The sequence below is a fragment of the Taudactylus pleione genome, unplaced genomic scaffold (genome assembly GCF_031769625.1).
Source record: "Taudactylus pleione unplaced genomic scaffold, aTauple2 ptg000018l, whole genome shotgun sequence".
NCBI lineage: Eukaryota > Metazoa > Chordata > Amphibia > Anura > Myobatrachidae > Taudactylus > Taudactylus pleione.
In genome coordinates, this window is record NW_028284420.1 from 3848273 (window position 1) to 3876029 (window position 27757).

At 43.8% G+C, this 27757-nt stretch overlaps 1 protein-coding gene across 3 annotated transcripts in view; it reads left to right on the forward strand.

Moving 5' to 3' along the window:
- SCN4A (sodium voltage-gated channel alpha subunit 4) overlaps positions 1-27757 on the forward strand; it is a 254865-nt gene that overhangs the window by 144714 nt on the left and 82394 nt on the right. For all 3 annotated transcript variants that reach the window (XM_088442412.1, XM_088442403.1, XM_088442422.1), the window contains 4 exons: positions 8110-8251; positions 11132-11344; positions 19907-20062; positions 23952-24066. In XM_088442412.1, coding sequence (XP_088298538.1) covers positions 8110-8251; positions 11132-11344; positions 19907-20062; positions 23952-24066 — 626 coding nt within the window. The remainder of the gene's footprint in view (positions 1-8109; positions 8252-11131; positions 11345-19906; positions 20063-23951; positions 24067-27757) is intronic.

Here is a 27757-nt window from a genome sequence, read left to right on the forward strand (position 1 = left end):
GGCGGAAAAGTATCGTGCGCGTGGCCGCGTATCGCCGTATTCAATTTGAAAGTAGGCAAAAACGGGACCCGGTGAAACTTAAACAAGCGGAAAGTACTGACAAATTTTGGGGAAATCAGCCTGACACCCCCCAAAAGATGCTCTGACATGGGGGTTAGCTATGGTTACCCACGATTTGGCTTGCTGAAGGTATTTGGTGTTATTAAACGGGCTCAATAGCTGCTAAATAGCGGTTTTTGTATAAGCGGTGAAAGATAGTATTCTGGAGTATTTTTTTGCAGAAAATAACTTATCCCTGCAAATTTGGGGTACTTGAAAATGGGGGTCAGTTGCTAAAGTTAAGTTTAAAAACACTTGAAAAATTCACCTTCCGCAAGTCCCTGCAATGAAAAAAACACTTGGGGCATACTTGGGGACCCCCCCCCCAGAGTCAAGTTCGCTAGTTTTTAACTTTTTCCCCCAACATTTTTTTTTTCGTTCCCAAATTCAATGTTATTTTTTACCTTTGGGGGACTGTCTGAAGGCTGCATGGGGGTTCCTGCAACATTGCACCCCAAAACCCCAATTCTGCACTTTTTTCCGCCTGCTATTCATAGGCAAAACTTTTCCGCCTATTACATTGTATTTACTTTCCGCCTAGGCGAAAAGTCTTCCAAATTGAATACGGAGTAAAGTCAAAACAGGCGAAAATGACATTATCGGCGAAAGTTTCCGCCAAAAACATGTGAAAATGTTTTTTGCCTCAAATTGAATATGGGCCATAGAGTGATAAAGTGGAGAGAGAGATAAAGTACCAAACAGTAACTGTCATGTTACAGGCTGTGTTTGAAAAATGGCAGTACGGAGCTAATTAATTGGTAATTTATCTCTCTCCATTTTATCACTCTCCAAGGCTTAGTACATCTCCCCCTGTGTAAGGTGGGAATCAGTGGCGTAACTAGGGCAGGGCGAGCGGGGTGCGTGCAATGGGCGCCGTTGGACCGGCGGCGCGGGGGGCACCGCCGGCCATGGTACCGGCCCGCCCGCCCTAGTTAGCCAGTGTAGCGCAATGAGTGCGGTCAGCGCTACACATTTACACAGGACCGGCGCTAGGCTTCCAGCGCCGGTCCTGTGCTGCACGCCTGAGCCCGTTCCCTCCCCCTGAGCGCTTGCCCAATAGCGCCAGGAGGCGGGCTCAGGCTGTGCATAACACACATCGCCGCCAGCGCTGGCGGCGATGCGTGTGTTAAACAGCAGCCAATGAGAGTCAGATAGACTCTCATTGACTGCTGCAGCACCCACTGCAAGAGCCGGACTTCCGTCTGGCTCCTGCAGTGGGTAATGGGACTGACGTCATGACGTCTGTCCCATAATGCTGAGCACGCCAGGGGGCACTGCATAAGGGGGAGCACTACGTGGGGCACTGCATTTGGGGGGGCCACTACTGGGGGTACTGAGTAAGGGGCACTACTATGGGCCTGCATAAGAGGGACCACAACTGCATACTGGGGGTACTGTATAAGGGGTACTACTGGGGTTAAGGTGCATATGGATAGGAATGTTCAGCGTGAAAATAAAGGGGTGTGTCATGTTGACACGCCCCATTTTTAAGTGACCACGCCCATTTTTTTTCTACATCTAGGTATGTTGGGGGGGGGCTCCCTTTTCAAATTTGCCCTGGGCTCCAAATACCCTAGTTACGCCACTGGTGGGAATTAATGTTCTAGAGGAGCAACTAGTAATGCAGCTACTTACAAAGGTGATGAGGTACCTACTGTAGATGAATGCAATTTCTTAGTAATATATTTATAATTGTAGGTGATAAACTGTCATGGGAATGATGACAGAAGTCTGACAAAGAGGTAAATTCCTCAACCCAACTAAGATCCTTTAAAAATCTAATTTTTTGAGGTGCATCAGGGCAAACGTGTAAGGAGTGAATAGGAGGCAGAGCTGGGGTTTTCCATATTAATGAAAAAGAAGTGACAGATAATGAATAGCTTTGTGACCTGTGATAAACCGTATTTAATCCAGATATGTAAGAAAGGATAAAAAATGATTAAACCTCCTACAGACAATTATAGTGAAGATTTAATATTTATATATAACATGGAGATAAATTGGCATCCACTACAACAATTTGAGGTTCCACATTGTACATGCATAGCAAGAAAGAGGCCCCATTAAGAATCACATAGATGGTAATTCATCATGTTTACAATTGTATTGTCGGAGGATGTAAAGTGCTGTAAGTAGCACTTCACAGTTGTCTACATCATGGGGCCCCATTGTACATCTGGGTATTGGTGTCTGTTTCTAAAAAAATATTTTGATACAAAGTTTATCCATTGATTTTTCAACAACCAACAAGACCAAATATAATCTCTGAATCTATGCCAACATTGCATATTATCACTACATAGACTATTAGCATAGATATATTAGGTCCCATTTACTCAATAAAAGAGATGCAGCTTTCAGTACCTGTGCATCCCTGAGGTCCAGGCCTCATGCATGGACTATACTATGGATACAATCAGATACTGCCTCACCTATATCCCTTTCATACAGAGGTTTCTATTTCACCCACACATCCAGCTCTGGGGGTAAATTTACTAAAGTGAGAGTTTTAGAAGTGAGTTTTAAAAGTGATGCTGCCCATAACAACCAATCAGATTCTACTTAACATTTAACTAGCACCTTCTAGAAGATAATAGCTAGAATCTGGTTGCTATGGGCAACATCACTTTTAAAACCCACTTCTAAAAACTCTCACTTTAGTAAATTTACCCTTTGGAAGCTGACAAAGAGGAGGATTTGGACTATTGCTTTCTCCAACGTATACTTTCACATTTCTACTAAATGTATCATCAATCTCGTTCATATGCTTTTAAAGTACACGGTATCTGGATTTTCAACAAATTCTCTCTGTGTGTTCGTGTGATGTATTGACCCCGTAACCACATCACTCATTTATTGAACATTTCTATGCCTGGCTTCCTCATTTCATATCCTCTGACATCCCCACCATTATCATGCGTTAGATCAACATCCCCATATACTCATTCTCCAAACTTCTGTTTCTAAACCTCTCTCTCAGCCTCTCCTAATGGACTGACTCGTTCTCATCGGGATGACCACTGCCTAAATCTTGTATCTCTAGACTATGCTCAGTTTCTTATTTCCTTAAAACTTTAACTGTCAGGTGATCACAGGGGCTGGCTGGCAACTTTTAGCCTGGGGGGGCAAATGCATGCAGGCGGCCCTGGCAGAGGAGTAGCGTGTAGCCAGGGTGCCCGAAGAATGTGCGTGCTACGGCGCCGCCCCCCCTCAAGTGTTTCAGGGAGGAGACGGGTCCATATGGGATTAATGTAAGGTAAAAATAAAGATTAGGGGCAGCCCCCTGTCGTAGTGCCCATATGCAGTTCCCCCGTGTGCCACAGGAGATAACACCCTTATGCAGGCCTCCAGTAGTGGTCCCCAGTAGTGATCCCCCCCTATGCAGTGCCCCTTGTGCCCCCAGTAGTGGTCCCCCCTGTTCAGTGCCCCTTATATAGTGACCCCAATAGTGGTACCCCCTATGCAGTGCCCCCAGTAGCAGTCCACCCCCCATGCAGTGCCCCCAATTGTGGTAACCCTTATGCAATGTCCCTTAAATAGTGGCCCCAGTTGTAGTCTCCCCCCTATGCAGTACCCCCAGTATTGCCCTTTATATAGAGGCCTCAGCAGTGGTCCCTCGCAGTGCCACCAGTGGTAGTCCCCTCCCCCTATGTAGTGCCCCTAGTAGTAGTCCCCTCCCCCCTATGCAGTGTCCCTAGTAGTAGTCCCCTCCCCTTGTAGTGCCCCCAGTAGTAGTCCCCCCTTGTAGTTCCCCCAGTAGTAGTAGTCCCCCCCCCTTGTAGTGCCCCCAGTAGTAGTAGTCCCCCCCCTTGTAGTGCCCCCAGTAGTAATCCACCCCCCTGGTAGTGCCACCATAGAAATCCCCCCCCTTGGTAGTGCCCCCATAGTAATCCCCCCCCTTGGTAGTGCCCCCATAGTAATCCCCCCCTTGGTAGTGCCCCCATAGTAAACCCCCCCCTTGGTAGTGCCCCCATAGTAATCCCCCCCTGGTAGTGCCCCCATAGTAATCCCCCCCTTGGTAGTGCCCCCATAGTAATCCCCCCCCTTGGTAGTGCCCCCATAGTAATCCCCCCCCTTGGTAGTGCCCCCATAGTAATCCCCCCCTTGGTAGTGCCCCCATAGTAATCCCCCCCCTTGGTTGTGCCCCCATAGTAATCCCCCCCCTTGGTTGTGCCCCCATAGTAATCCCCCCCCTTGGTAGTGCCCCCATAGTAATCCCCCCCCTTGGTAGTGCCCCCCCCAGTAGAGAGAGACTTAATAAAAAAAATAAAAAAAAAACACTTACCTGAAACTCCCGCTCCTGGTCCCGACGCTTCCACCGGCTCCTCTGGCCACTTTGCATTATGGGAGAGACATCGTCATGACGACGGCTCTCCCATTACCCCGGAAGATGGCTCCCGCAGTGGGAGCAGCGGCAGCCGATGAGAGTCTGACAGACTCTCAGCGGCTGCTGATTACAGCAAACACGCAGCTGCCGGCTCCGGCGGCTGTGTGTTTGTGCTGTGTAGCGCTGACCGGACTCAGTCCGGTCAGCGCTACACACGCGGTGCAGTCTGTCACAGTGGCACAGACTGCACCGGCCCGCGGCCCGCATGACGCTGCGGCCCGGGGGGCACATGGCACCCTGCCCCCCGGCCCAGCCCGCCACTGGGTGATCATCAGTTTATCATCTGCAAGCTGTTCTCAATTACGTTAAGATCTCTACTGTTGAACTCTACCAAGCTTCTTCAGACCGGCAAAAATATTAACTCTATTAGTTTTTAAAAACATTCCACCTCTCTGCCAGAGCTGGATTAGGGTTTTGGGGAACCTGGTGCAAGTCTGGGGGCCCTAAAGAGCAATATTTGGGATGTGGGTATCTGATTCTCCTCCAGGGTACACACACTAAGGGGGTATGGCCATTGGGGTCACCCCGTTTCGCATCATAGTGGGAACATGCACAGCACTTCACCAGCTGCAGGGCTGCCCACAGTCTCGCATGCGCAGTAGGTGAGAGAGTTCCCTCCATACCTTTTCCCCAACAGCTTAAGGGTGGGTCATCGCCCATAAAGCTGGACTGTCCTGCCAAAATGGAGAAGATTGGTGGGGTATGCATACGTATATATAGGGTATACAATCGGAAAGCCGGTTGCCTTAATACCGGCAGCCAGCTTCCCGACTGTCATATCCCGGCGAGGGTGAAATGCCGGGCGTCTATATCTAGATGCCTGTCATTTCCCCGATGCCAGGAGACGGGCGCCCGGCGGCATCCCAATCAAAGGGATGCCGGGCGCCGCGAGCGGACAGCCGCGGGGGGGAGGGTTAGGGCACCCGAGGGGGACTTAGGGTTAGGCACCCCCCAGGGAGGGTTAGGGTCAGGCTAGGGAGAGGGAGGGTTAGGCACCACCGGGGGTGACTTAGGGTGAGGCACACCCCCGGGGAACTTAGGTTTAGGCAGCAGGGAAGGGGGGGTTAGGCTTAGGCACTTAGAGGGGAGATTAGGGTTAGGCACAGGGGGGGAGGTTAGGGTTAGGCACCCCTAAGGAGGGTTAGGGGGGTTAGGTTAGTAGATACTTACCTTAGGACGATCGGGATTTTCAGCGCTGTCGGGTTTCCGCTGCCGGGCTTTGCTGGTTTGTCGGGCTGCCGCTGCCATTGGGCAGCCAGGATATCATACCGATTCCATATATAGTGACACACATATACACATACATACAGTCACATACATACAGTCACACAGTAACACATACAGATGTGTCTTCATTCACTGTGCCTTTAGTAGCACCAAACATCCACTCTCACCGCACCAATTCCCAGGGCGACTCAGCCACACTTATCGTCTTTTTTGCTCAAAATGTGTATCTTATTCGCACAACTAAAACAGGAAGCACCAAAACTATATTGCTAGATTGCACTGATCAATTTGATGCAACATTTGTACCTGTGTGTAAATTAGTCTGAATCTGTATACCAAGTACTACGATGCCATAGCTGCAGCTATTTCTCATTCCAAGTTCATTTGCAACTTTGTACTTGTTTAAAACAAATTCCTGTGTGGCTAAAGTCGCAGCCCAGCACTGGTACACTGTGTGAGGCTCTTCACAGCGTCTGCGATGAAAATTAGCTGCAAGATTTTAAAAACAGATTTTAAGAAAAGACAGTAGGCTACACCTCTCGTGACTTCTCATGCATATACAGTCACACACTTTTATACACATATATACAAAAAATACACACATATATATACACACAGTCACACACTCATGCACATACTACATACAGACACAGACTGACAATATAGTGTTCCCCTCCTTCTTACCATACATCAGGGGTGGCCAGACTTTTGGACCCAGCAATATACTTTAAAAGCTGAAAACCTTTGTGTTTCCACAAACTGGTGCATGGAAATCCGGTTTGTCTCTCAAGTGCTTTTTGACCTTGGTTCAGCGGTACCCAGGGTGGCCGGTGAAGTAATCCACGAGGAGCAGCTGGCTCTTATGTTCCCTGTTCTCTTACTCCAGATAGATGTTTGGGCAATATCAGGAGACTAGGAAGGCTGGTGCATTAACAGCAATATGGTATTATAATTCAACTGCTACTTGCTAATTGCTGGGGCCACTATATAAGGGTGCACTATTGGGGCACTGTAAAATGGGTAATGATACTGGGGACATTTCATAAGGGGCACTACTGCAGTGAGCATTGCAAGAGTGGCACTACTACTGGGGGCATTAAGCATATAGAATGGAAAGGAATGTTTCCAGAGTGACGAGAAACGCCCACATTTTTCAGTGGCCACGCCCACTTTTCAGCACGTGTGCACACATTTGGAAGGCCTCCATTTTTCATCTTGCCCTGGGCTCCTACGACAATGGTCTTATTACCTGCATGTACTTGTAAACCCATCTGTCGCACACCACCTGCCTTCCTTATATGTTCCTGGTTAGATCTAGTGCACACATCATATCCTGAATGGTATTCCTCTTATATACCTGCTGCATTAATACTGTCATCCTGTAAACCTTTTATGCATTATCTATTGAGTGGACTAACCTCCATTACACACCACTGCCACCTACAAATGTGTCCACATACACCTAGCCTCCTTGTGCGTTAAACTATCCTTCATGAAAAGATGCTCGGCGCTGCAGAGTCGCACCACAGCATGGTGCGACTCTGCAGCGCCGAGCATCTTTTCATGCGACTTTTTCCATTAAAATGTGTCCTATTCGCAAAGTGATTCAAATAGGATGCACAACCAGCTTCTGCTGATTAAAATGATATGCAGAATGCTTTTATTCTGTGTGCGACTGCGGCTGTACATGCTTGTTAAATGCTATGTTAGTGTCACACCTGTTGACACTGTAACGTAGAATTTCGCATGCAGATATAACCGTAGTTGCACACAGAATATGGACATGCCGCATATCATTTTAATCACCAGCTTGTGCGTCCTATTCGCATCCCTTTGCGAATAAGACACATTTTACGGGAAAAAGTTGCACAAAGGAGAAGGGTTAGGATAGCTACCGACAGCTGTCTCTATCCTAACCCTGTCGGGATGCTGGCATCAGGATTTTGACCGCCAGGATCCTGAGCATTGGCATGCCGCACCCAACCCAAATAAAACATATAGCGCACCATTAATGTTTTGAGTAGGGCCCTTTTACCTCTCTGTCTGTCTAGTAATACGCAGTCTTGTTTTATTAGTGTGTTTGTTCCAATTGTATAATGTAACGGAATATCCTGCTGCTGCATTAATGTTAATAAAATTAATAATTTTAAGCCACTTGTGTTGGCATTCTGAGATTCTGCCATAATTGTTGACCCTAGGGGTCTATTTACTAAGCAGTGTTAGGAGACAGAGTGAAAGTGATAAGGTGCCAGCCAATCAGCGCCTAACGGTCATCTCACAGGCTGTGCTTGAAAAATGACAGTTTGGAGCTGATTGGCTGGCACTTTATCACTTTTCACTCTGTCTCCTTACACTGCTTAGTAAATAGACCCCTCTCTGATATCTTTTGACAACAGGAAATGCCCAGAAAGTTTTACATGTATGAAAACTGGCAGAAATCCCAATTATGGATACACCAGCTATGACTCATTCAACTGGGCTTTCTTGGCCCTCTTCAGACTGATGACTCAGGACTATTGGGAGAACCTCTTTCAGCTGGTAAGATGTGCTATTATTCTACAAAATACAGTACTTGACAAGCTTAAATGTAAACTACATTTTCTATGTTGAGCACCAGTTATTCTGCAAAAAAGGAATATGGAATTCTGCTTATTTAAATTTTTTAATATTTGAAGGGCTTACATGTTTTCTGTTTCCCAGGACAGTCACAAGTATTTTATTATTGGAAGCTACACTACTGATGATTTAAATGTTTTTAAGTGAATTAAACACGTCTACCCCATGCTTCCAAAAGAAGCATGGGGTACACATTCTAGATATATCGCTTGGGTGTCAGAATTTTTGGGTTCAAAATTATAGAACCTCAAAATTAGTGAATTGAATGGATAGTAATACTTAATGAATACACACATGTATGTGATCAGTCCTACTGCCTACTTCAGTGGTTCCCAAACATTCTTAGTTCAAGGCACCCTTAGGGTGTCCATACATTTTTCAAGGCACCCCAAAGCCAAAATAATTACTGAGAGGTCTAATTTTTAAGTAGATTAGGTGAAAATAATGTGTTTAGTTCAGGACAGAAATACTTATTATACTTAAGTGGTTTGCAAAAATAATACACATAAATCAAATAATATTTTACATCCATGTCTCTTCCTTTGCCCCTCTCCATGTCTCTTCCTTTGCCCCTCTCCATGTCTCTTCCTTTGCCCCTCTCCATGTCTCTTCCTTTACCCCTGAACATGTCTCTCATTGCAGCCGCTTCCATGTCTCTCCCTTTGCCCCCCTCCATTTCTCTCTCTTTGCCTCTTCCGATGTCGGTCATTGCAGCTCCCTCCATGTCTATGCTATTGCCCCCCATTACATAACTTTCCTTGTGATCGCCAGTGCCATTCTGCAGCATTGCTCCTTAGATTACACAAGTGAGATCAGACACACACTGCGTTGTGGGACCTCATTCAGCATAAATCAGCCTTGTGATTCAAGACATGGGGGTACTTTTATTGTATTTGTCCTGAAGAGATTTTCCAATCATTTAACTACTACATCTATATCCATTTTTGGTGATACCTATGTTTGTATTTTTCAATGTGCAGTATGAAACTAAATTCAAAGCATACTGTGATAGGATTGTGATTTGGTGCATAAAGCATGACTAGTTTTTGATGTGAACATAGCACTGACAAAAACATAATACAAAAGGTGGGTGTTGTATTTAGGATGTATTTAACTACTGTAGGTGCGGAGCACTGTTTTGCTATTATCCTTCATCTCATACACTTGTTAACAGTTTTGTAGAAGGTAGTTATAAAATAACCCATAGACAATCAGAGACACTCTATTGCTCTAAACTTGTGTGATTATGTTTATGAAGACAAGGCAGCACTGCCATAATTTGTGGATGAAAATGTAGGCAAGTGGGAAATAATGGCTGGAGAATGGTCTTTTAACTGTACATATTAGTGATGTGAGGCTCCTGTAAAACAAGATGCTTGTGGTGTGAAAGTAGTGATGGCCATCGATGATTCAAAATCATTGATGGTTTATGGCCGATGTTGAATAGTTTTAACATCGATGACAGAGAGCCTATGGTTCTTTGTCATCGATGTACGAGTAGCAGACTATATTTTATGTGGTTGTTCAGGACTGAGCGTAGCCCTGGCACCTGCTAAGCCCACCCCATTTTTTGATTGGCCTGAGGGCCCCGTTCCCAACAGCAGCGATGGCCACCGAGGGGTGCACACAATCGATGGTTCACCATAGATGGTTTGTGTACCATCGATGGTAGTCACCGATGGACCCATCGATGCCAATCATGGATAGACACCCCTCCGATGGCCATCCCTATGTGAAAGACACCCCTGTATGGAACTGTTGGTGTAATTGCTACATATTATTTTGGTGGAAAATTCAATAAATTATTTTTTAAAACATTTACAGCAGTTAACCTAGGGCTGTCTTGGGAAATCATGGACATCTTGGGGCTCCAAAGTTTAATATACAGATAATTGTCACAGGTGTGGTATAATATGTCGACAGTCATAATGTCAACCTGATAATGTCAACATTGATCTGCCAGCATTCATCATGTAGACAATGATGAAATGTCAACATGTTAGAATGTCAACATGTCGTCCCTGGTGGACCAGCTGTTGCTTACCTGCTCCCAATGGCTGAAGCAGCTCTAGCACAGCTTCAGGGTCCCGGACTCCCAGTGTTCATGTGACAGTCACTTCCAGCAGAGTCATCTGATGCTCCACCATTTTGGTAAGTATTCTTCCCCTACCCTCCCTCTAGGGCCTAACCTTCCCCCCTTCCTGTAGCCTAACCCTAACCTCCTCCCCCTTCCTGTAGCCTAACCTCCCCCCTTCCCGTAGCCTAACCCTAACCTCCTCCTTGTGCCTAATCCTATTGCTCCAGTCCCACAGCCTAACCCTAATGTTGATTCTGACAATTTTCACATGTCCACATTCTGAATGTCAAGTGCATTTTAACAATATCGACATCATAACTGTCAACATCATGAATGTTGATATAGTAAAAATGACCTAATGACTACACTCCATCTGTCACATGCTCATGTTTAATGTTGGACGTATGCCTGGCAAATTAAACGTCACTTTCATCACACAGAAATGGCATGTGGGCCATCTGTAACATAACTTAGAAATGATCTTTGTTGGACATGCATTTGGTCAAAACAGGAGCCTCAATAATATCCTGGCCAGACACCTTGCACTGGAAAACCTTATCCATGTTGTAGAGAATTCATCTTCTTACTACCCATGAGGCAGTTCTATATATTAGTGGTGTTTATCTTTAATATACTAGATACCTTTTAGTAATTTTGAGTTAAGTATGCCTGTTTTATTTGCACCAAAGTTTCTTTACCATACCCTCAACATTTTTTCTCTCTAGACCCTCCGAGCAGCTGGTAAGACATACATGATTTTCTTTGTGTTGGTGATTTTCCTGGGCTCGTTCTATCTCATCAACCTTATCCTCGCTGTTGTGGCCATGGCTTATGCTGAGCAGAATGAAGCCACAATTCAGGAAGCTTTAGAAAAGGAGAAAGAATTCCAGGATCTGCTGGAGCAGCTTAAGAAACATCAGGAGGAGCAGGGTCAAAGGGTCAGTATTTGGCACAGGTACTTGATGACCGAGTGAGATCTAGGTAAAGTTTAACATTTTGGGGTAAGTACATAACATTTGACCAGGACAATTAAGCCGGTTACACACTAGGTTGACGAACCTATATGACAATTGGTTAGTGTATACACACTTACCAATCGTCTGCCCGATGTGCTGAGCTTGACAGCTGAAATGTGTGGGCATTGAAATCGCCCGCCCAGTTGAGCTGGCAATCACCGCCGAATCCCCACATCATGTTTAGCCAGCACACATCAGCAGATGACCGAATATATATATATATCTATATATATTTCAAATAAGATATTAAAAACATTTTATGTAAATATATATGCAGTAATTGGTTTCTTTTTAACTGATAAAATGAGACACTTAGGGCAACACTATAGATCTTTTTTAAATATATTTCCAAATGGAATGTTATAGAACATGATATCATGCTCTAGATTCTAATCGGGGTTACTTTAATAGAACTGATGAACGAATCAATATTTGAATGTTATTAGTTACCATCGGAGTGCCGATGCCCTAGGCTGAATTTTTGGGTGTGGTAGGACGTGTTGACATTCATTATATCAACACCATGTTGACATGGTTGGACTGTTGACATTCGGGTTATCGTTCTTTTTTCCAGAATGTCGACATTCACAATTTTGATACATTCATTATGTCGACATGTTGACTCCTATTTTAGCCTAACTCTAATTGCAGGCTAACCCTAATTGCAGCAACATTCATCATGTCAACATGTTCATTGTGAATGTCAACATATTAAATGTCTACATGATGAACATGCCGACAGTGTCCACGATTTGAATAACAACATTCTGACTGCATTCCGCATGTTTAGCTGCATTAGGACAAACCCATACTGAGTGTGTGTGTGTGTATAAATTATATTGAGCTGCTCAAAGACCTGTTGATTTAATATTTGCTGTTATTAAATAAAATTTTACCACACAGTATTCTAATTCTCAGCACAGTGTGACAACCCTTAAATGTGATTACACCCACACTAGTACAGAGAAGAAATTAAGCAAGTAATGTGCATAAAGTATTATAGCATAAGTAAAACATGACAATGAGAAGGACCATTTATTTTCAATATGAGATAAATATGGACTCTATATCAACGACCCGCTAAAATCCGGTCTCCTCCACCAGGTGGTAGTGCGGTACAACATGTTGTTGGTGCCTTCCTACAATAAGCCATCCCTGTGTGCAGGTGTACTCTCATTGTGTACAATTTAGAATTGCCTCCATACATAAGAGAGATGTATCTAATTCCTTTGATGACAGCCATGATGGACTTGACAGGACAGTCTGCCAGAGACAGCACTTGGTAAAAGTTGTTAGTGTATGTGGCATGTCATCCTGCAGCTGCACTTGAAATGTAAGAGTTTGGTCAGTATAAGGTTCTGTAGTAACAGCAGCCTGTTGCAGTACACAAAGAGTTATTGCTGCTAGCCGTAGTAATGTACAGTGCTCCTCTGACCTTTCATATAACTGTAATCTGATGAGCTGATCCTTCTCATATTTACACTTGCACAACTTGGACAAACAGCTAACACAGCACTGAACAAGAATCATCCAACTATGATACTAATAAACAGCGAGACTTTAAAGACTATATGTATAGGGTCCTGGAGACCCTTTTTTCTGTGTTCTGATTGCCAGCTCTTCAGACAGGATTCTCAACCTACATTAAATGCTTGTTTTTAATCCTCAGACACTAATGCGCCCTGAGGAGTGTCTCCTCTCAAGGTCCTTGCCTCTGTTTCTAAGTATCAAAGTTCACCTGCATAATCCAGCAGCCATCTAAATATAGACCCAAGACCTCAAAAATATTCTCAAAGGGCTCGGTTTGACTGACGTATATATGAGAGTGACCCAAGAAAACACATCTTTAAGTTCCTTCCATTATTTAGACTAGAGATAGGCAACCTGTGGGTGGGAAGAGTTCTAAAATTGATGCTTTTATGTGTGCTAAACCAAGATCTTGGTATTGGTATTATGGGTACATGTACTAAGGGGAAAAAAAACAAAATAGGTAGAGAATTTCCCTCTCCTGTATATATCGCTTCTCAATATGTACAAAATTGTTCTGCCTGCAAAAGATAAAGCAGAAATGCTTATTGGCGCTGCCATTGCTTGAACAGAATGGATGAATGAATCAATAATGCATTTACATCCATGCTTTTTTCCAGCGCTGAATTCACTGCATGAACCTGTCGATATCTGCTTTTCCACACCTGTGTCTTATGTCTGAATGTGTGTTCGACAATAAAGTCATTTTTGTGTAATCTCCTTTAGGGCCATATTTATTCTGTTAATGATCGGACCCAGATAATTATCATTCTAATTCGCAGCGAGTACCTGAGCAATTCATCATTACTCTGGCACGGAGACAGCTGATCCGAAAATCGCTGTCTCCCCGAATGTTTTCACTGTTCCTTTCAGAGCAGTGAAACTTAGCACTGCCGAGTCTGACTCAGCAGTGCTAGTGCATCTGCATGAACTAGAGTTCATGCAGGTGCACAAAACCCAGACAGGAGGAGCTGCACAGGGACGAGGGGATCCGAAAGGATTCCGCTTCGCAACTGGGACTCCTTCCCATAGGGAAGGAGCGGGTGTGTGGGAGCAAACATCATCTGAAGATGGCGAATGCTCCCGCAGTCAAGCTCCGAAAATATTGTATATTCGGAGCTTGATGAATTTAGGTCCCCATACTAGGGTATGGGGACAGCGGGCCACATCGGGAGAGAAAAGTAAGCAGGAGGTATCTGTGATATCTCCTGAGTTACTTTTATAATGAATGGCCCCAAATAACTTCTCCAACAGTAGGTGAAAATGTTCATTTAGTGATAATGAACAGACACCTTAGACTTGGCACTGTCAAGTGATCTTGTTTGCGCGTCAACTCTGGGGGGGTAAATTAATTAAGAATCGTCTCTGGCCAAGTGTGCCTTCCCGTGCCAGTTTCCCCTGAGTTTGCAACTCAAAGATCTGCTAAAGGCATGCACAGGGGAGTTGCGAGGGTGGTTCCAGTGGAGCATGAGCTCCGGGCACCAAAATGGAAAGAGGGCGCCATCCAGAGTTACGGAATTCATAGTATGACGGCCGCCTGTTAGTTTTACAGTATCTCACTTAGTTTGCTCTATTTCCTATATAAGTTACGGATTTAAAAAAATATATATTATTAGGAGACCTGGAATAATAATAATGGTAGTAGACAGAACATGACATGATTAGTAGTACTCACATTAATGTAGGTGCAATGTATGTTTGCTAAGTAGGAGCATAGCTGAGAATGGAGCTTCCCATAGGTGTTCCCACTCCAATGAAAACTGCTTGTGGCCGTAATTGCAGTCATAATCCGTGCACCCTGTGGCATTTCACTCTTGCAAATGTATTCTATCAATTTAAATTAAATGATCAGAACATATAATACAATCTCCTCTATTGACTGATAACAATGATTCAAATGAGATAAAAGCTAGATCCTAGGTGCTATACATAAATAAAGGAGCTACCCCTTAAAGTCAGACAGTGCATCACTAAAGCATTCCATTCCCCTAATGGAACATCCACACCCCAGCATAATACTGCCACCTTTTGCTGTTTTTCTCTTCACTTCAGTATTCCCCCTGCAGGTTGGCCATACCCCACTAGCACAGTTCAGTACAGGGAGGGGGCGCTATGACATGCACTTTCTCCGGGCGTCATGGTTCCACACTACTCTGGGCATGCACATGTGCAAATAACACAATTCCTCACAGAAATAGACAGCAACACATTCAAATAGAAGTCAATAGACCACCAAATCAACCTTAGAGTACTTTTCATAGATAGAAATACTACTGACGGATTTACTAAGAATCCTGTGTCCAAACATGATAGAACACAGAGCAAACTGGTAGCAGAATAGAAGAAATTAATAGACCTGCCTAGAGCTGCGTGTTCTGCCGAAGCACAGCACGGATCAGTCAGATCTGTGTAGTGCCTTTGTGTGTGACACTGTATATAAAGGGTCAACAAAAATTAACAAATGGTCGCAAAAAACACAAGTAAATCCCAGCGATGTCCATCGTGTTTGTTCTCAGCCAAACACGATACTTAGTAAATTTACACCGTCATGATGCATCTGTAAAGAAGATGGGGTCACACACATTTTACACGCCAGCATCATTCTACATGCCAGCATCTTACTATGCCCAAATACCACTGCCTGCTGCAGCTACACGCACCAAAACTATACTAGACCACCCACTGATCTAGATACACTACCCGCTCTGTATCCAGAGACACTCTGATACTGCCTACCTACCATCACACATCAATGCATCAACTCCCTCAGCACATCCCCTGACTTAGGCCCTCATTCAGAGCCGTTCGCTAGCGGCAGTACGCTCGTTCCGAGCGATGTTCGCACATCTGCGCATGCGTACGGTTTTTAGTACGCATGCGCGAACCAGTCAGTGCGGCCGAAAATCGTTTGTACGTTATATAGCGAGTGCCTGCTATTTTGAGTGACAGAATGAGGCGTATGTGGGTGGTAACAGGGGAAGGTGCTTGAAAACGGGGGAGTGGAATTCGAACGCAGGCGTGCTTAAAGGTCAAAACGGGCGTTTTAAGGGAGTGCATAATTAATACAGCAGCGTCATTGACCACGTCACTTGGTTTTTTTTAACTCAGAACTGCTCGCAAAATAGCGGTTGAAAAAACCAACCACAAGAATAGCGAGCAGTTCATACGCTGTACGATGTACTCGATTAATCTAATAAATAGCGGACATGACATATGGTGCGAGCGGCCAGGGGGCGTTTTTTTCAAATAAATGAGCGTATGTTTTGCTCGCTCGTTCAGACTTAGAGGTGTGAACAGACTGCAATGTGCGAACGGATCATTTGAATAGCCACCCCTTGTTTTTGAACGAACGTCCGCAAATAGCGAACGGCTCTGAATGAGGGCCTTAGTCCCCATCCTCCTCCCATAATCACCAGGGGCGCTGAGAGGGGGGGGGAAGTGTGTACTAATTACCCGGGTCCAGGCTTGTTGGAGGGGCCCAGCGGGCCTCCCCACCCTCTTACCTGTCAGTAACAGTAACCTCTTGTCCCAGCTCAGCACAATCTGCTGTTTGCTGGGCTGTGATTGGTCCAGGGAGGCTGCTCACTATATACCTGTTACCTCCTGGTGTGCGCACTATCATTGGGCCACACACGTCGCTGTGTACTGTATGCGATCAAATGGTCTCCATGCTCTGCTCTCACTTTGTTTTGGGATTGTTATTCTTGTGGTTTTTGCTTTTATAAAGCAGTCACACCTCATGGTTGTTGAACAGTCTGATACTGTGAGATCCTTTGTTAGGTCTCTTTTTTTCAGTTCTTTAATGCTGTCTGGGTGTCTGTGTCCTGGTCATCTATGCCACATAGGAATACAGTCAATGTGCCTGTGCAGCATAATCTCACCTGTTGTGTTACAGTGTGAAGACGATACAGGTGTTCTTCTGCTTTGGCTGTAGCTAATACTTTTTTTTTCCATTCTGGATAATGCACATATTATCTTGGAATTAGACAGTAGGGGCCTATTCATCAACACTAAAATAACGGTTTTAAGGAAATTATTCCTTAATTACCATTTATTAGTATTCATTAACACACTTAACACAGGAGATCTCACTGATATCTCCTAGTTACAGTAAGTCTGCCTGCGTTAATTTCCACACTCCCCATACAGTACATTCGTATGGGGATGTAGAAATTAGGCTATTTATCAAATTCAGAACATTATGTCATTTCGGAATTTGATGGTGTTACTGTATGCCACTCTCAGGTGGCGTACAGCGTGATTTACAGAAGTTACCTGCTTTCAGCTCCATTGCTCTCTGGTCCCTTCTCAGGCTCCGGCTGTGTGTTCTTCCTGCTGCAATGCTGCTGCTGCCAGGCAGTGTCTCCTCCACTCTGTTCCCCGGTGACACTTGTAAGTGCTTCTTCAATTAACTGCACTTACAAGTGCCACCGGGGAACAGAGGGGAGCGCTGCCCGGCAGCAGCAGCAGCAGCATTGCGGCAGGGAGAACATAAAGTAAAATAAATAAATAAAAAAGTCTACAGCCCCCTCTGCCTGGCCGTTCTGTCCCATTGTAGCCGCTGCAGACCGGGAGGTCGGGGTCCGCGGCTGCAGCCTTTGACAGCCGGCTAGGTAGATGGAGGGCTGCGGGGACATAAGATTTTTTTATATTCAATTACTGCAGCTCTAATGAGTGCTGCGCATGCGCCGCTTCTGCGAATGTAACGGTACATGCGCAGCACTGATTACAGCTGGGTTAAGGTAGGAACAGGCAGGGAAAAGTATCTATTTCCCGAAAAGCTGTCATCACAAAAATTAGAGCTTTTCGGAATAGATAGTTATGGAGAGGAGGAATAATGAATTCCTCCGGTAATTAGGTAGAACTCCATGCAAGTTCTAAACCTAATTACCTCCAAGTATATTTAATGTTATAAATATTAGACCCCTAAGTCCTTTAGCTGCCAAGCACCTTACAGACAAAAGTCTGCCTTCCAATATGGGAACATATAATACATCTTTTACTGGTATTGGTGAATTACTGCTATTTGCATTGGAGCATATGAGCAGACAGTGCCCTATACCTTCCACAGTGATTTTTCTACCATCTGCAATTTAACTTAGCCCAGTATTCACACAAAATGGCTGCCGCTCTTTATACTGATAAACTCAGCTACTGTTTCTCTTGTAGCTCAAACAAGGTAAATATTGCGGTTTATTCAAGCTTTGTCTCTTGCACAAGTCAGGATTATACAGTACTTAGTTGAAATATAGCAGTTCTCAGTATCTGTTGAGAATTCTTTATAACTTTCATACTCTTGCAATAGCTCTGTAACAGTTGTCAGTAGCTGTCAAGCACTAAGTTGTCTCCGTTTTACAGCTCTTTTACTCACAGCCTCCACGGATCTCAACTACAGCTCCCAGTGCTGACACACTGTCTCTGGCTTTTAGTCTCAGCTGGCACTTCAGCAGCAGTCATGCAGTGCATCACCATTAGGTATTCAGTGGCTTCTATTTACCTCACCACTTCAGTAATAACGCTTTGCCAAGTCTCTTGTCCCTCACAGCAGACCTGCGGCAGCTCCTTTCTTCTCCCGGTCACAACTGTGCATGTGCAACCACAAACACACTATCCTGTCACTGACTTGTCTTAGTTTTGGTATGTAACGTCTCAATCTGATGGCAGCCTCCTATATTGCACTGTCCATTGGCTCGTGTCAGAGCCAGGGGTATCACAATAGTATCACCTGTATAAGATGTATAAGAGCTTGTATGCAACTTCTTTAATCCAAACACTAATCAAGATGTTGGCAGTCCCTATCTATACATCAGACCAGTCCTCCAAGTCAAATGTCTCCCTTAGAACTTGCCTTCCCCCTTGATTTCATGAGGATCTTTTGAATCTGAGAGAGATAAAAGTAGGAATTACGTCTAAGGGATCTGGCCAAGAATATGATTTATAGGTACTGAGGTACTGCTAGAATGCAGCATTTGAAAGGCCATATTTGTGAGAATGTGCCCGACAATGACATTGTCATTACAACAGAACAAAAATGTTGATTATAGGACATTCTCAGTAAGAATGCTAAATTGTGGTAAATGGGGAGAAAGGATAGAGGAATATAGGGGTCTATTTTCTAAGCTGTGTTAGGAGATAAAGTGAACGGTGATAAGGTACCAGCCAATCAGCTCCTGACATTTTTCAAACACTGCCTATGACATGGCAGTTAGGAGCTGATTGGCTGGTACCTTATCACCGTTCACTTTATATCCCAACACAGTTTAGTAAATAGAATCCCATAATCTGTTGCAGTATGTCCAAAAGGTTAGTGAAAAGAGGATTGTTCAGTGTGTTCTGACTGTGAACCACTGTGTAGAGTGGAGACACAAATGGACAACAGACATTATGATGTAATGATGGACAGTATTTTTGATGTCTAGTGAAACAGTGTGTCGGATCTATTTAAATACCTTACATCTGATGTATGGGAGTACTTCTGATTCATTAAAGCATCTCTGTTTAATTATATGTAGTGCTTCTAATATACTGAATTATAATATCCCTGATTTATTAAATTACATCTAATATATGGAAAGTTTGGAAACACTGTACTTCTTATATACTGAAGCACTCTATTGCTAATTTAGTGACTGTCTATTCGTACAGGCACATCTCTAGTTTTGCCAAAATGCATGGAATTGCGTAACCAGATGGACGGTGTTTGCGGAGGAGCACAAGTCTGCACTGGTCAAATAAATGGAGTCGGAGTGTACCTTAGTACAGACTAAGCATGTCATTGCACCTAGGTTCTCTTAGTGTGCAAAAAGGAAATGATAAAATGATGTATGAAGCATATTTGCTGAATTAAAGATGCACATTACCGCTGAATTATTGATCTGTGTATCTCTATGTATTTTAGCACAATACTACTCTTATTAAACCACATTATGTCTAATGTTAATCCCTATAATGTTACAGAAAGCCAGCATGGCTTCTGTTGGACTTGTCAATGAGGAAAATAAGAAATTTCGCTCCCAACAAGAGTTAGCGGATGGTGACACAGAGAAGAGGGACTGCAATGGGCGCATAATACCGCAAGTGGTGATTGAAAACGTCACTTCTCAAGAAGATGATGTGAGTAACATTTAGGGGTAAATTTACTAAAGTGAGAGTTTTTAGAAGTGGAGATGTTGCCCATAGCAACCAATCAGATTTTAGCTATTATCTTCTAGAAGGTGCTAGTTAAATGAATCTGATTGGTTGCTATGGGCAACATCTCCACTTCTAAAAACTCTCACTTTAGTAAATTTACCCCTTAGTGATTTTTTTTTTAATGGAAATTGTTTATTGCTGTGAAAGATATGCTCTCATTTTTAACCTCCTGGTAGCTGTATCTCATGCAATTGCTTGTGTTAAAGTGCACATGCATTTTTTTTAACACTATTGCCATGTGTGGATGTGTGTGGCATATCTAGAAAATTCCTAATTTAAATATTTTAATTGAGAATTTGTTCAGAAAAACTATTATTCAAAAATGAAAGGTTTGCTCACCCAGTACTTGAAAACAATCGTAGGTTTGTTGGCATTCGCTTTACTATATTGGATTTCCTTCTGTTCGTGTATAACCATTCAATTAAAAGATATTTGTGTAAAGATTTTTTAATATCCATAGAATGTTTGCGTTTGTAAAACACATTTAGCAGAGCGATTGCTCTACGCGGTTTCCTCCAACACACTATGACAGACTATGGGGCTCATTTATCAATGAGTTTTATCATACGCGACGAGTTTTAAATATGGTACTCAAGCCAATCAGCTCCCAACTGTCATTTTTCAAACAGATGACAGTTAGGAGCTGATTGGCTGGAGCATCATTATCATACGCAACGTGTTTTATCACGCGTTGCATATGATAAAACTCGTTGATAAATAGGCACCTGTGTCCTAACTCTTATTCCCATTGTTGGGTCTCTACATTTCTTTCCAAAAGCTAAGTGCCTACAACAGGTGCTTTGCTTAAGATGACTTGGTGTATAAGCTATGGTTTGTTGTAGACCTATTAACATACTGTATTATTATTTTCTCCTTCACCCATGGGGTATACTGGAGCATTACGCTGGGGAAGGGGGTTATAGGCAATGGTGGAGGAGCCTGGCACTTTAAGAATTCAAAAGTCTAAACTGGCTACTGACCCTCCATACCCCAGCAGCCTTAGCGACCGAATTTATGTTAAAGTGCCATTGGACCCGGGCAGGTTTTTTCCTCCAACTGCCGAACAGCCTGTTTTTATTTCTAAATTTTGCTTAATTTTTAGTCCCTGCAGACAGACTCTTGCTACCGAAGTCTGCCTGCTATGTGGGATACCTCTGGAGGGACCCGACACTCACTGGATGCAGCGTCAGCCGCTGCTACTGCCCTTATCGTGCCCCGGTGGTCTATGTAGCTGTAAGTAGGATCTGTCCTCCGGTGGTGGAGGAAGGATCAGCATCTACCTAAGCCACGTTCGCCCCTGTCCTGCCACCCCTAGCTAAGCCAGCGTTGTTACCTTATTGCGGCAAGGGGTAGGGGCTGGGCCTAGCGTTGGCTTCCTCAGCAGTAACCCTTGCTTTTTTGCTGCCCCATGTCACACCTTCCCAGATTGAAGAGGCCAGTCTGTTGATAAGGAAGTTGGGATCCCCTCCCTTATTTTTGTGCCACTCTGCAAACCGGTCTGTTTAACAGTAGAAGCCAGAAATGTGTCCTACTACAAACCTAGCCAGATGGTTGATTGTATTTTGGCCTAACACTCTGAGAATAGCTGTGCCTGTATGTTTCCAGCCAGACTGTTGGTTATTTTATTACCTAGCACTCTAAGAATACCTGTAAAATTGTCAGTCAGGAAATGTGCCCAGCCACTCTCTCAGCTTCCACTGGATCCGAAAGGTGTATTACCCATGATTTTGCAGTGTTGGATCCGTAACAAGTTGGAGGTACTCTGACACCTCAGCACAATATGGAAAGCAGACTGTGTGTTATATGACAGGCTGTTTGTCGCATGTGTACTCCTTTGCTGACCAACAGCAGGAACTAGCAACAACTTTACAAAACGTTCCTTTAAGGTTGGGTGGTAACATAAGGATTGCACTGCTTACTGTGAGTGGCCAAGATTTCCATCAGTGCTGGGTATACAGCCCAAGGGGCAGAGTATGGCCCACTCATGCCAGTTATAACATCCACCTCAGAGCATTCCATAATTTAAGATTACAAATAGCATAAATATTGGCCATTTGGTAATGTCACCCTTCCCTTTGGCTGTATTAATTGACACTTGCCAGTAAAACTGAGCCATCCAACACCCAGGGTTTTGGCACTGGGTATACTCTTATCCATTTCAAGTTATATACAAGTGTTTCCTCCTTTACTGGTTGCAGGAATATGGCCATGAGTTTCAGGTCTCCTTGATATTCGATTAAAACATCTAGCAAACAATAGGTACAGTAGATGCTCTATATCCCTTATTGGATTTAAGGATATTATCAGGTACAGGATGTGTGTTATTTAACACTACCGCCCCTCTATCCTCTCCCTTGCTGGTGGGATAGGCGTTTTCTGACTTAATCTGTGTCTCCGAAGTACCCTATGTGTCTATACCACTGCTTATGCACTATCCTTCCTTCCTGGGGTGATAGGCATTTTCTCATGTACGCTAAGGGGCCTATTCATCAACACTAAAATAACGGTTTTAAAGGACATTTTCCTTAATTATCATTTTTTTAGTATTCATTAACACACTTAATACAGGAGATATCATTGATATCTCCTGGTTAAGTCCGTCTGCATTAATTTCCACACTCTCCATACTTTAGTATGGGAATATGGAAATTAGGCTATTCATCAAATTCCGAAAATTATGTATTTTTTGGTCCTTTGAATTTAGAAGTTCTGATCAGGGGCCAATGGGTATGATCCTCCTTTTTGTTACTCTGGGGGTTTAATCGACCTCTGACTCCAGTTCTTAGCATGAAAGCGGTCAGCATCTGGACTCTGGCATGGCTATTGCACATTTTCCTAGTCTCCAGGATTCCCCTACCAGGACACTGTTTTTTCTAACTGCTGACCTAATTCTTTGTTTGTGGCAGTTTCTTTTTGTGCAACGCTGGTGTTGCTTTTCTCTGTTTCTTGTACACTGAACGGGCATCCTGTGGGTGGGTGGGTGTATGTGTGACCTGTGGCTATGCAGGGTTGGCTGGCATCTCTTCTGCCAGCTGTCAGAGACTTGTTCTCATGCTATCTGGAAACCTGCTTCCATTTCCAGCACCAAGAGTCCATTACCAAAGGGAACTGCTTTGGGACATCCCCAGTGTAATGCTCCAGTGTCACCCAGTGGATGAAGGAGAAAATACATTTTTTGTACTTACCAGTATAATCCATTTCTCCGAATCTATAAGGGGCACTGGCCGCCCTCGATGTGCTCTATATGGTTGTCTGTCTTTTCTGGTTCTGCCCTCTAATTCTTTAAGGGCTGTCTGTTGTCTTGTTTTTGTTTCTCCTCTCTTTTTTTTCTCTTCTGCTTCCTTAGGGGCTTTGTTAACCAATAACTGGTTAACTGGAGATAGTTCAGACTTTTGAAGTCTTAATGTGCCAGGCTCCTCCACCACAGCCTATAGCATGCTCCAGTGTCCCCCATGGGTTCAGAGAAATGGATTTATAAAGTACAAACATCCTTTAATTTATTGTGATGATTATTATTGCCAATTATGTCACTGTTTATAATTTGCCTTTTTACAATTGTGTAGAATTTTCAAAGTGTACTAGATTTGGTATAATAGACTTGTTTATTCCTCATAATATAACAATCACTCACCTGTGTACTCTAAGTGATCTGTTAAACCTCATAGTGAGGTCCTCCTACTTGGAGCCATCAATGTTTGTTGTTTTTTTTGTTTTTTTTAATCTTTCTAGATGAAAGAAAGGCAACCTGTTTTCTCTTAACTGTTTTAATCACCTTCCTGTGTTTAGGACCACCTCTCTTCTTTATTCCTAGGCAAGCTCAGTTAAGACTGATCTTGAGAAGAACTCCAAGATGTATTTGGAAGAACCAACATTGCAGAAAAGGTCAAGAAGTTCAGTTAGTGTTGTCTCTGAGGCCATGATAGAAGGTCTGTGCAATGAGATAGTAACTAACATATCAATGACTTGTACGCAAGATGGAAACTTAAGTAGAAACTATCACCATGTCCTGAATTGGCATTTTATTAATACTATTTATATATTGCACAGTGCATTCTTCTGGTAAGATATCTGAGCAGTGATTAAGCTGTTGAAGAACCGAAAGAGCACAGTGGGGCAGATGTACTAAGCCACAGGTTCTCAAACTTGGTCCTCAGCTCCCCAAAGAGCGCATGTTTTCACAGATTCACAAGTGAAATAATTAGCTCCACCTGTGGATCTTTTAAAATGTGTCAGTGAGTAATGAGTACACCTGTGCAGCTGCTGGGTGACCTGGAAAACGTGACCTGTGTAGGGTCCGGAGGACCGAGTTTGAGAACCTCTGTACTAAGCCATGAAAAGTGATAAAGTGGAGAGTTATAAAGTATCAACCAATCATCTCCTAACTGCCATTTTTCAAACCCAGCCTGTAAAGTGACAGGAGCAGATTGGTTGGTACTTTATCTCCATCCACTTTATCACTTTTCAAGGCTTAGACCCCCGTATGCAGATTAACTTGCAAACTAAGTTGAGCTGTACTTACATACAAATGGCCACCGTGCAATACAGTATACAATTGATAGTGCACTATATAATAGAACATGACAATCTAGCAGCAGATTACGTAACTGTTTTAAACATTTCTGCAGTCAGTGAATATGAAAAGTGGACTTTATCTTTACTATTTTTAGACTATTTTATTTCTCTTAAGCATTACTTATAATCTGGTAAACCCCATAAAATATCCCCATAACTACATTTATACTATTACAATATTTTGGTATAGGATGCAGTTTCACCTTGATCTATTATGAAAAGCAACATAAATACCATTAAAACATTCACATTCTTGAATATTTGGTCTAGTGTGTACCTGTGGTGGCTCCTACACTTCCTGCCATGCTGCTTTCCGGGCCTGGACCTCAGTGCCCGTGTCTCTCCGCCTGCTAGGTCCATTGTGCATGTGCAATAGATCTGGCACGTGCCAGGACCGGCACATGCGCACCAACAATGGCAGACCAGCTCATGCACACAAGCCTGGCTTCTAGTGACAGCATTAGCTGCAGCCCCTAGGAGTCGGGTAAGGCTGACGGCAAGGCAGGGGAGTGGCTTCCCACTGGAACCCTGCTTTATATGAATCACCTCCCCTGGGACTGCCTGTCTTGTGTGTGATTAGCAGATCTTGCTTCCCATGGGAAGTCACTGCCAGTGTAGTCAGTGCACATGGACTCACTGGATCACTGGAGGTGGCAGATTTTAATGGGGGGGCTTCAGTCCTGCAGCCACTAGGCAGGGGCGGATCAAGACTTTTCTTTTAGGGGGGGCGGTTTAAGAATAAATCATGACTCCTCCTCTCATTCCTCCCACTTCCAAACCTGGTTCCTCCCATTTTCAGGCAATACCCTTACGTCATAGCTTTGTGTATCCATTCCTGTCTATATCTATTTATCTTTTTGCTTCTTCTATTCCTTTTTTTTTGCCCACCCTTCATTTTAAATTTCACTCTTCTCCTTTGTCATTAAGTCGTGTCCTAAGCACATAAACTCTATATATGTCCCCAGGGCCATCTTAATAGCAGTGAAGGTCCTGCGCAAAGCAATGCACTGGGCACCCTACCCACCCATTCACTGACTATGTTCATGTCTGCTGCTCCCCCCTGCCACCGACTGTGTACATTGCGGCTGCAAGAAGGCCCCCACATGAAAAAAAAAAAATAGACTTTCCATGACAAAACAGACATAGGGCCCTGCATGAAAAAAAAAACACACGCACATAGGCCACCACGTAAGAAAAAAATATATACATATAGGCTACCACATCAGAAAAAAACATACATATAAGCTACCAAATGAGAAAAAAACATACATATAGGCTACCACACGAGAAAAAAAAACATACATATAGGCTACCACATGAGAAAAAAACACATACATATAGGCTACCACATGAGAAAAAAACAATACATATAGGCTACCACATGAGAAAAAAACATACATATAGGCTACCACATGAGAAAAAAACATACATATAGGCTACCACATGAGAAAAAAACATACATATAGGCTACCACACGAGAAAAAAACATACATATAGGCTACCACACGAGAAAAAAATATACATATAGGCTACCACATGAGAAAAAAACATACATATAGGCTACCACATGAGAAAAAAACATACATATAGGTTACCATATGAGAAAAAAACATACATATAGGCTACCACATGAGAAAAAAAACATACATATTGGCTACCACATGAGAAAAAAAAACCATACATATAGGCTACCACATGAGGAAAAAAAAACATAAAAAATCATATACAAAATGTTAATCAATGTCCATCACACATACTGTCATCCTGATGACGTGAGCTTGTGGTGGGCTGCTGTGGTGTCCTCCATGTGGCTGCTTGGCGTTGGTGGCTAGTGCAGACTCAGAGGGAAACAGTGACAACAGTCCTCTTTTCTGTGCAGTCGGTGCCAGGACACCGGCATGGCTCCTTGAATGTAGTGCACTCACTGCCACAGTGCTGCCTCTGCCTTTCTCTACTCCAGAAAGTGCCATGCTGAGGCTTGTGACAGTGAGTCACGCTGTGACTGTGCATGTGAGGGCCGTAACTGAAGCCTGTGCCTGCCCCCTTAGTCCTCTCCACCTCTGAACAGCTGCAGTGGCAAGCTTGTCAGACAGAGAAGCAGACATAGGCACAGGCAATGAGCGGATTAGCCAGTGGCGCCGGTGGGGAAGGAGCGGCAATCGCAGGTGACTCCCACTCACCCCAGCCTCTGCGCCCGGAGCTGCTGCTGCACTACAGGGGGTTGCGGGGCGGGACTCTGTGTGTTACGGGTGGCGATCTCCCTGATCGTCCCACCCTGGATCCGCCAGTGCCCTTAGGTAAAATCCACCACTGGTGTGCACCCTTGTTAGTAGAATGTAAGTAATTCTGCATAATATGTAAATCTTTGGAGAGGTTGCAGCTTTATGGAGCATACACACGGTCAGATTTGTCAGACTTGTCAGATTTGTCAGATGAACGATTGAACGATTAAACGATTTGAACGATTTTACCAAAGTTTTGAACGATTGAACGATTTTTGACTGCATTAAAATGAATGGAATCGTCCAAGTCTGACTGCAAACACATCAGATGTCAGAAATCGTTATCTGACCATCGGGAACGCGCATCGTTGATCGTCCATCGTTCAGGCATGTCAGATATGAACGATTTTCCTTCAGATATGAACGACTGAACGATTTTTAAATCTTTATCGTTCATATCTGAAGGAAAAATCTGACCGTGTGTATGCACCACTATATATGACACAATACCCACTTTATTAAGAAAGTACCTTCTGCCCCATTTTCCCCAGTTGTGGATGGCTCGGTCAAGAAAAGCCCTGCTGAATAAAGTTTCTTGACAACCACATTATTCCCATCTTTAGCGGTTCAACTATAGGAAGAAGTGTACTTATCAACAATATGCATCCAGCCAGTGGTGGATCCTGGGAGGAGGTGGTAGTGATGGGGGCCGATCAGGTCAATTTGCCTCCTTTAACACACACCCCTTTTTTCTGGAGGAGTAGTTCGGCCCGTGCTGCGGACTATGGAGGCCGCGGCAGTAGTAATGAAGTGGTCGCACAGC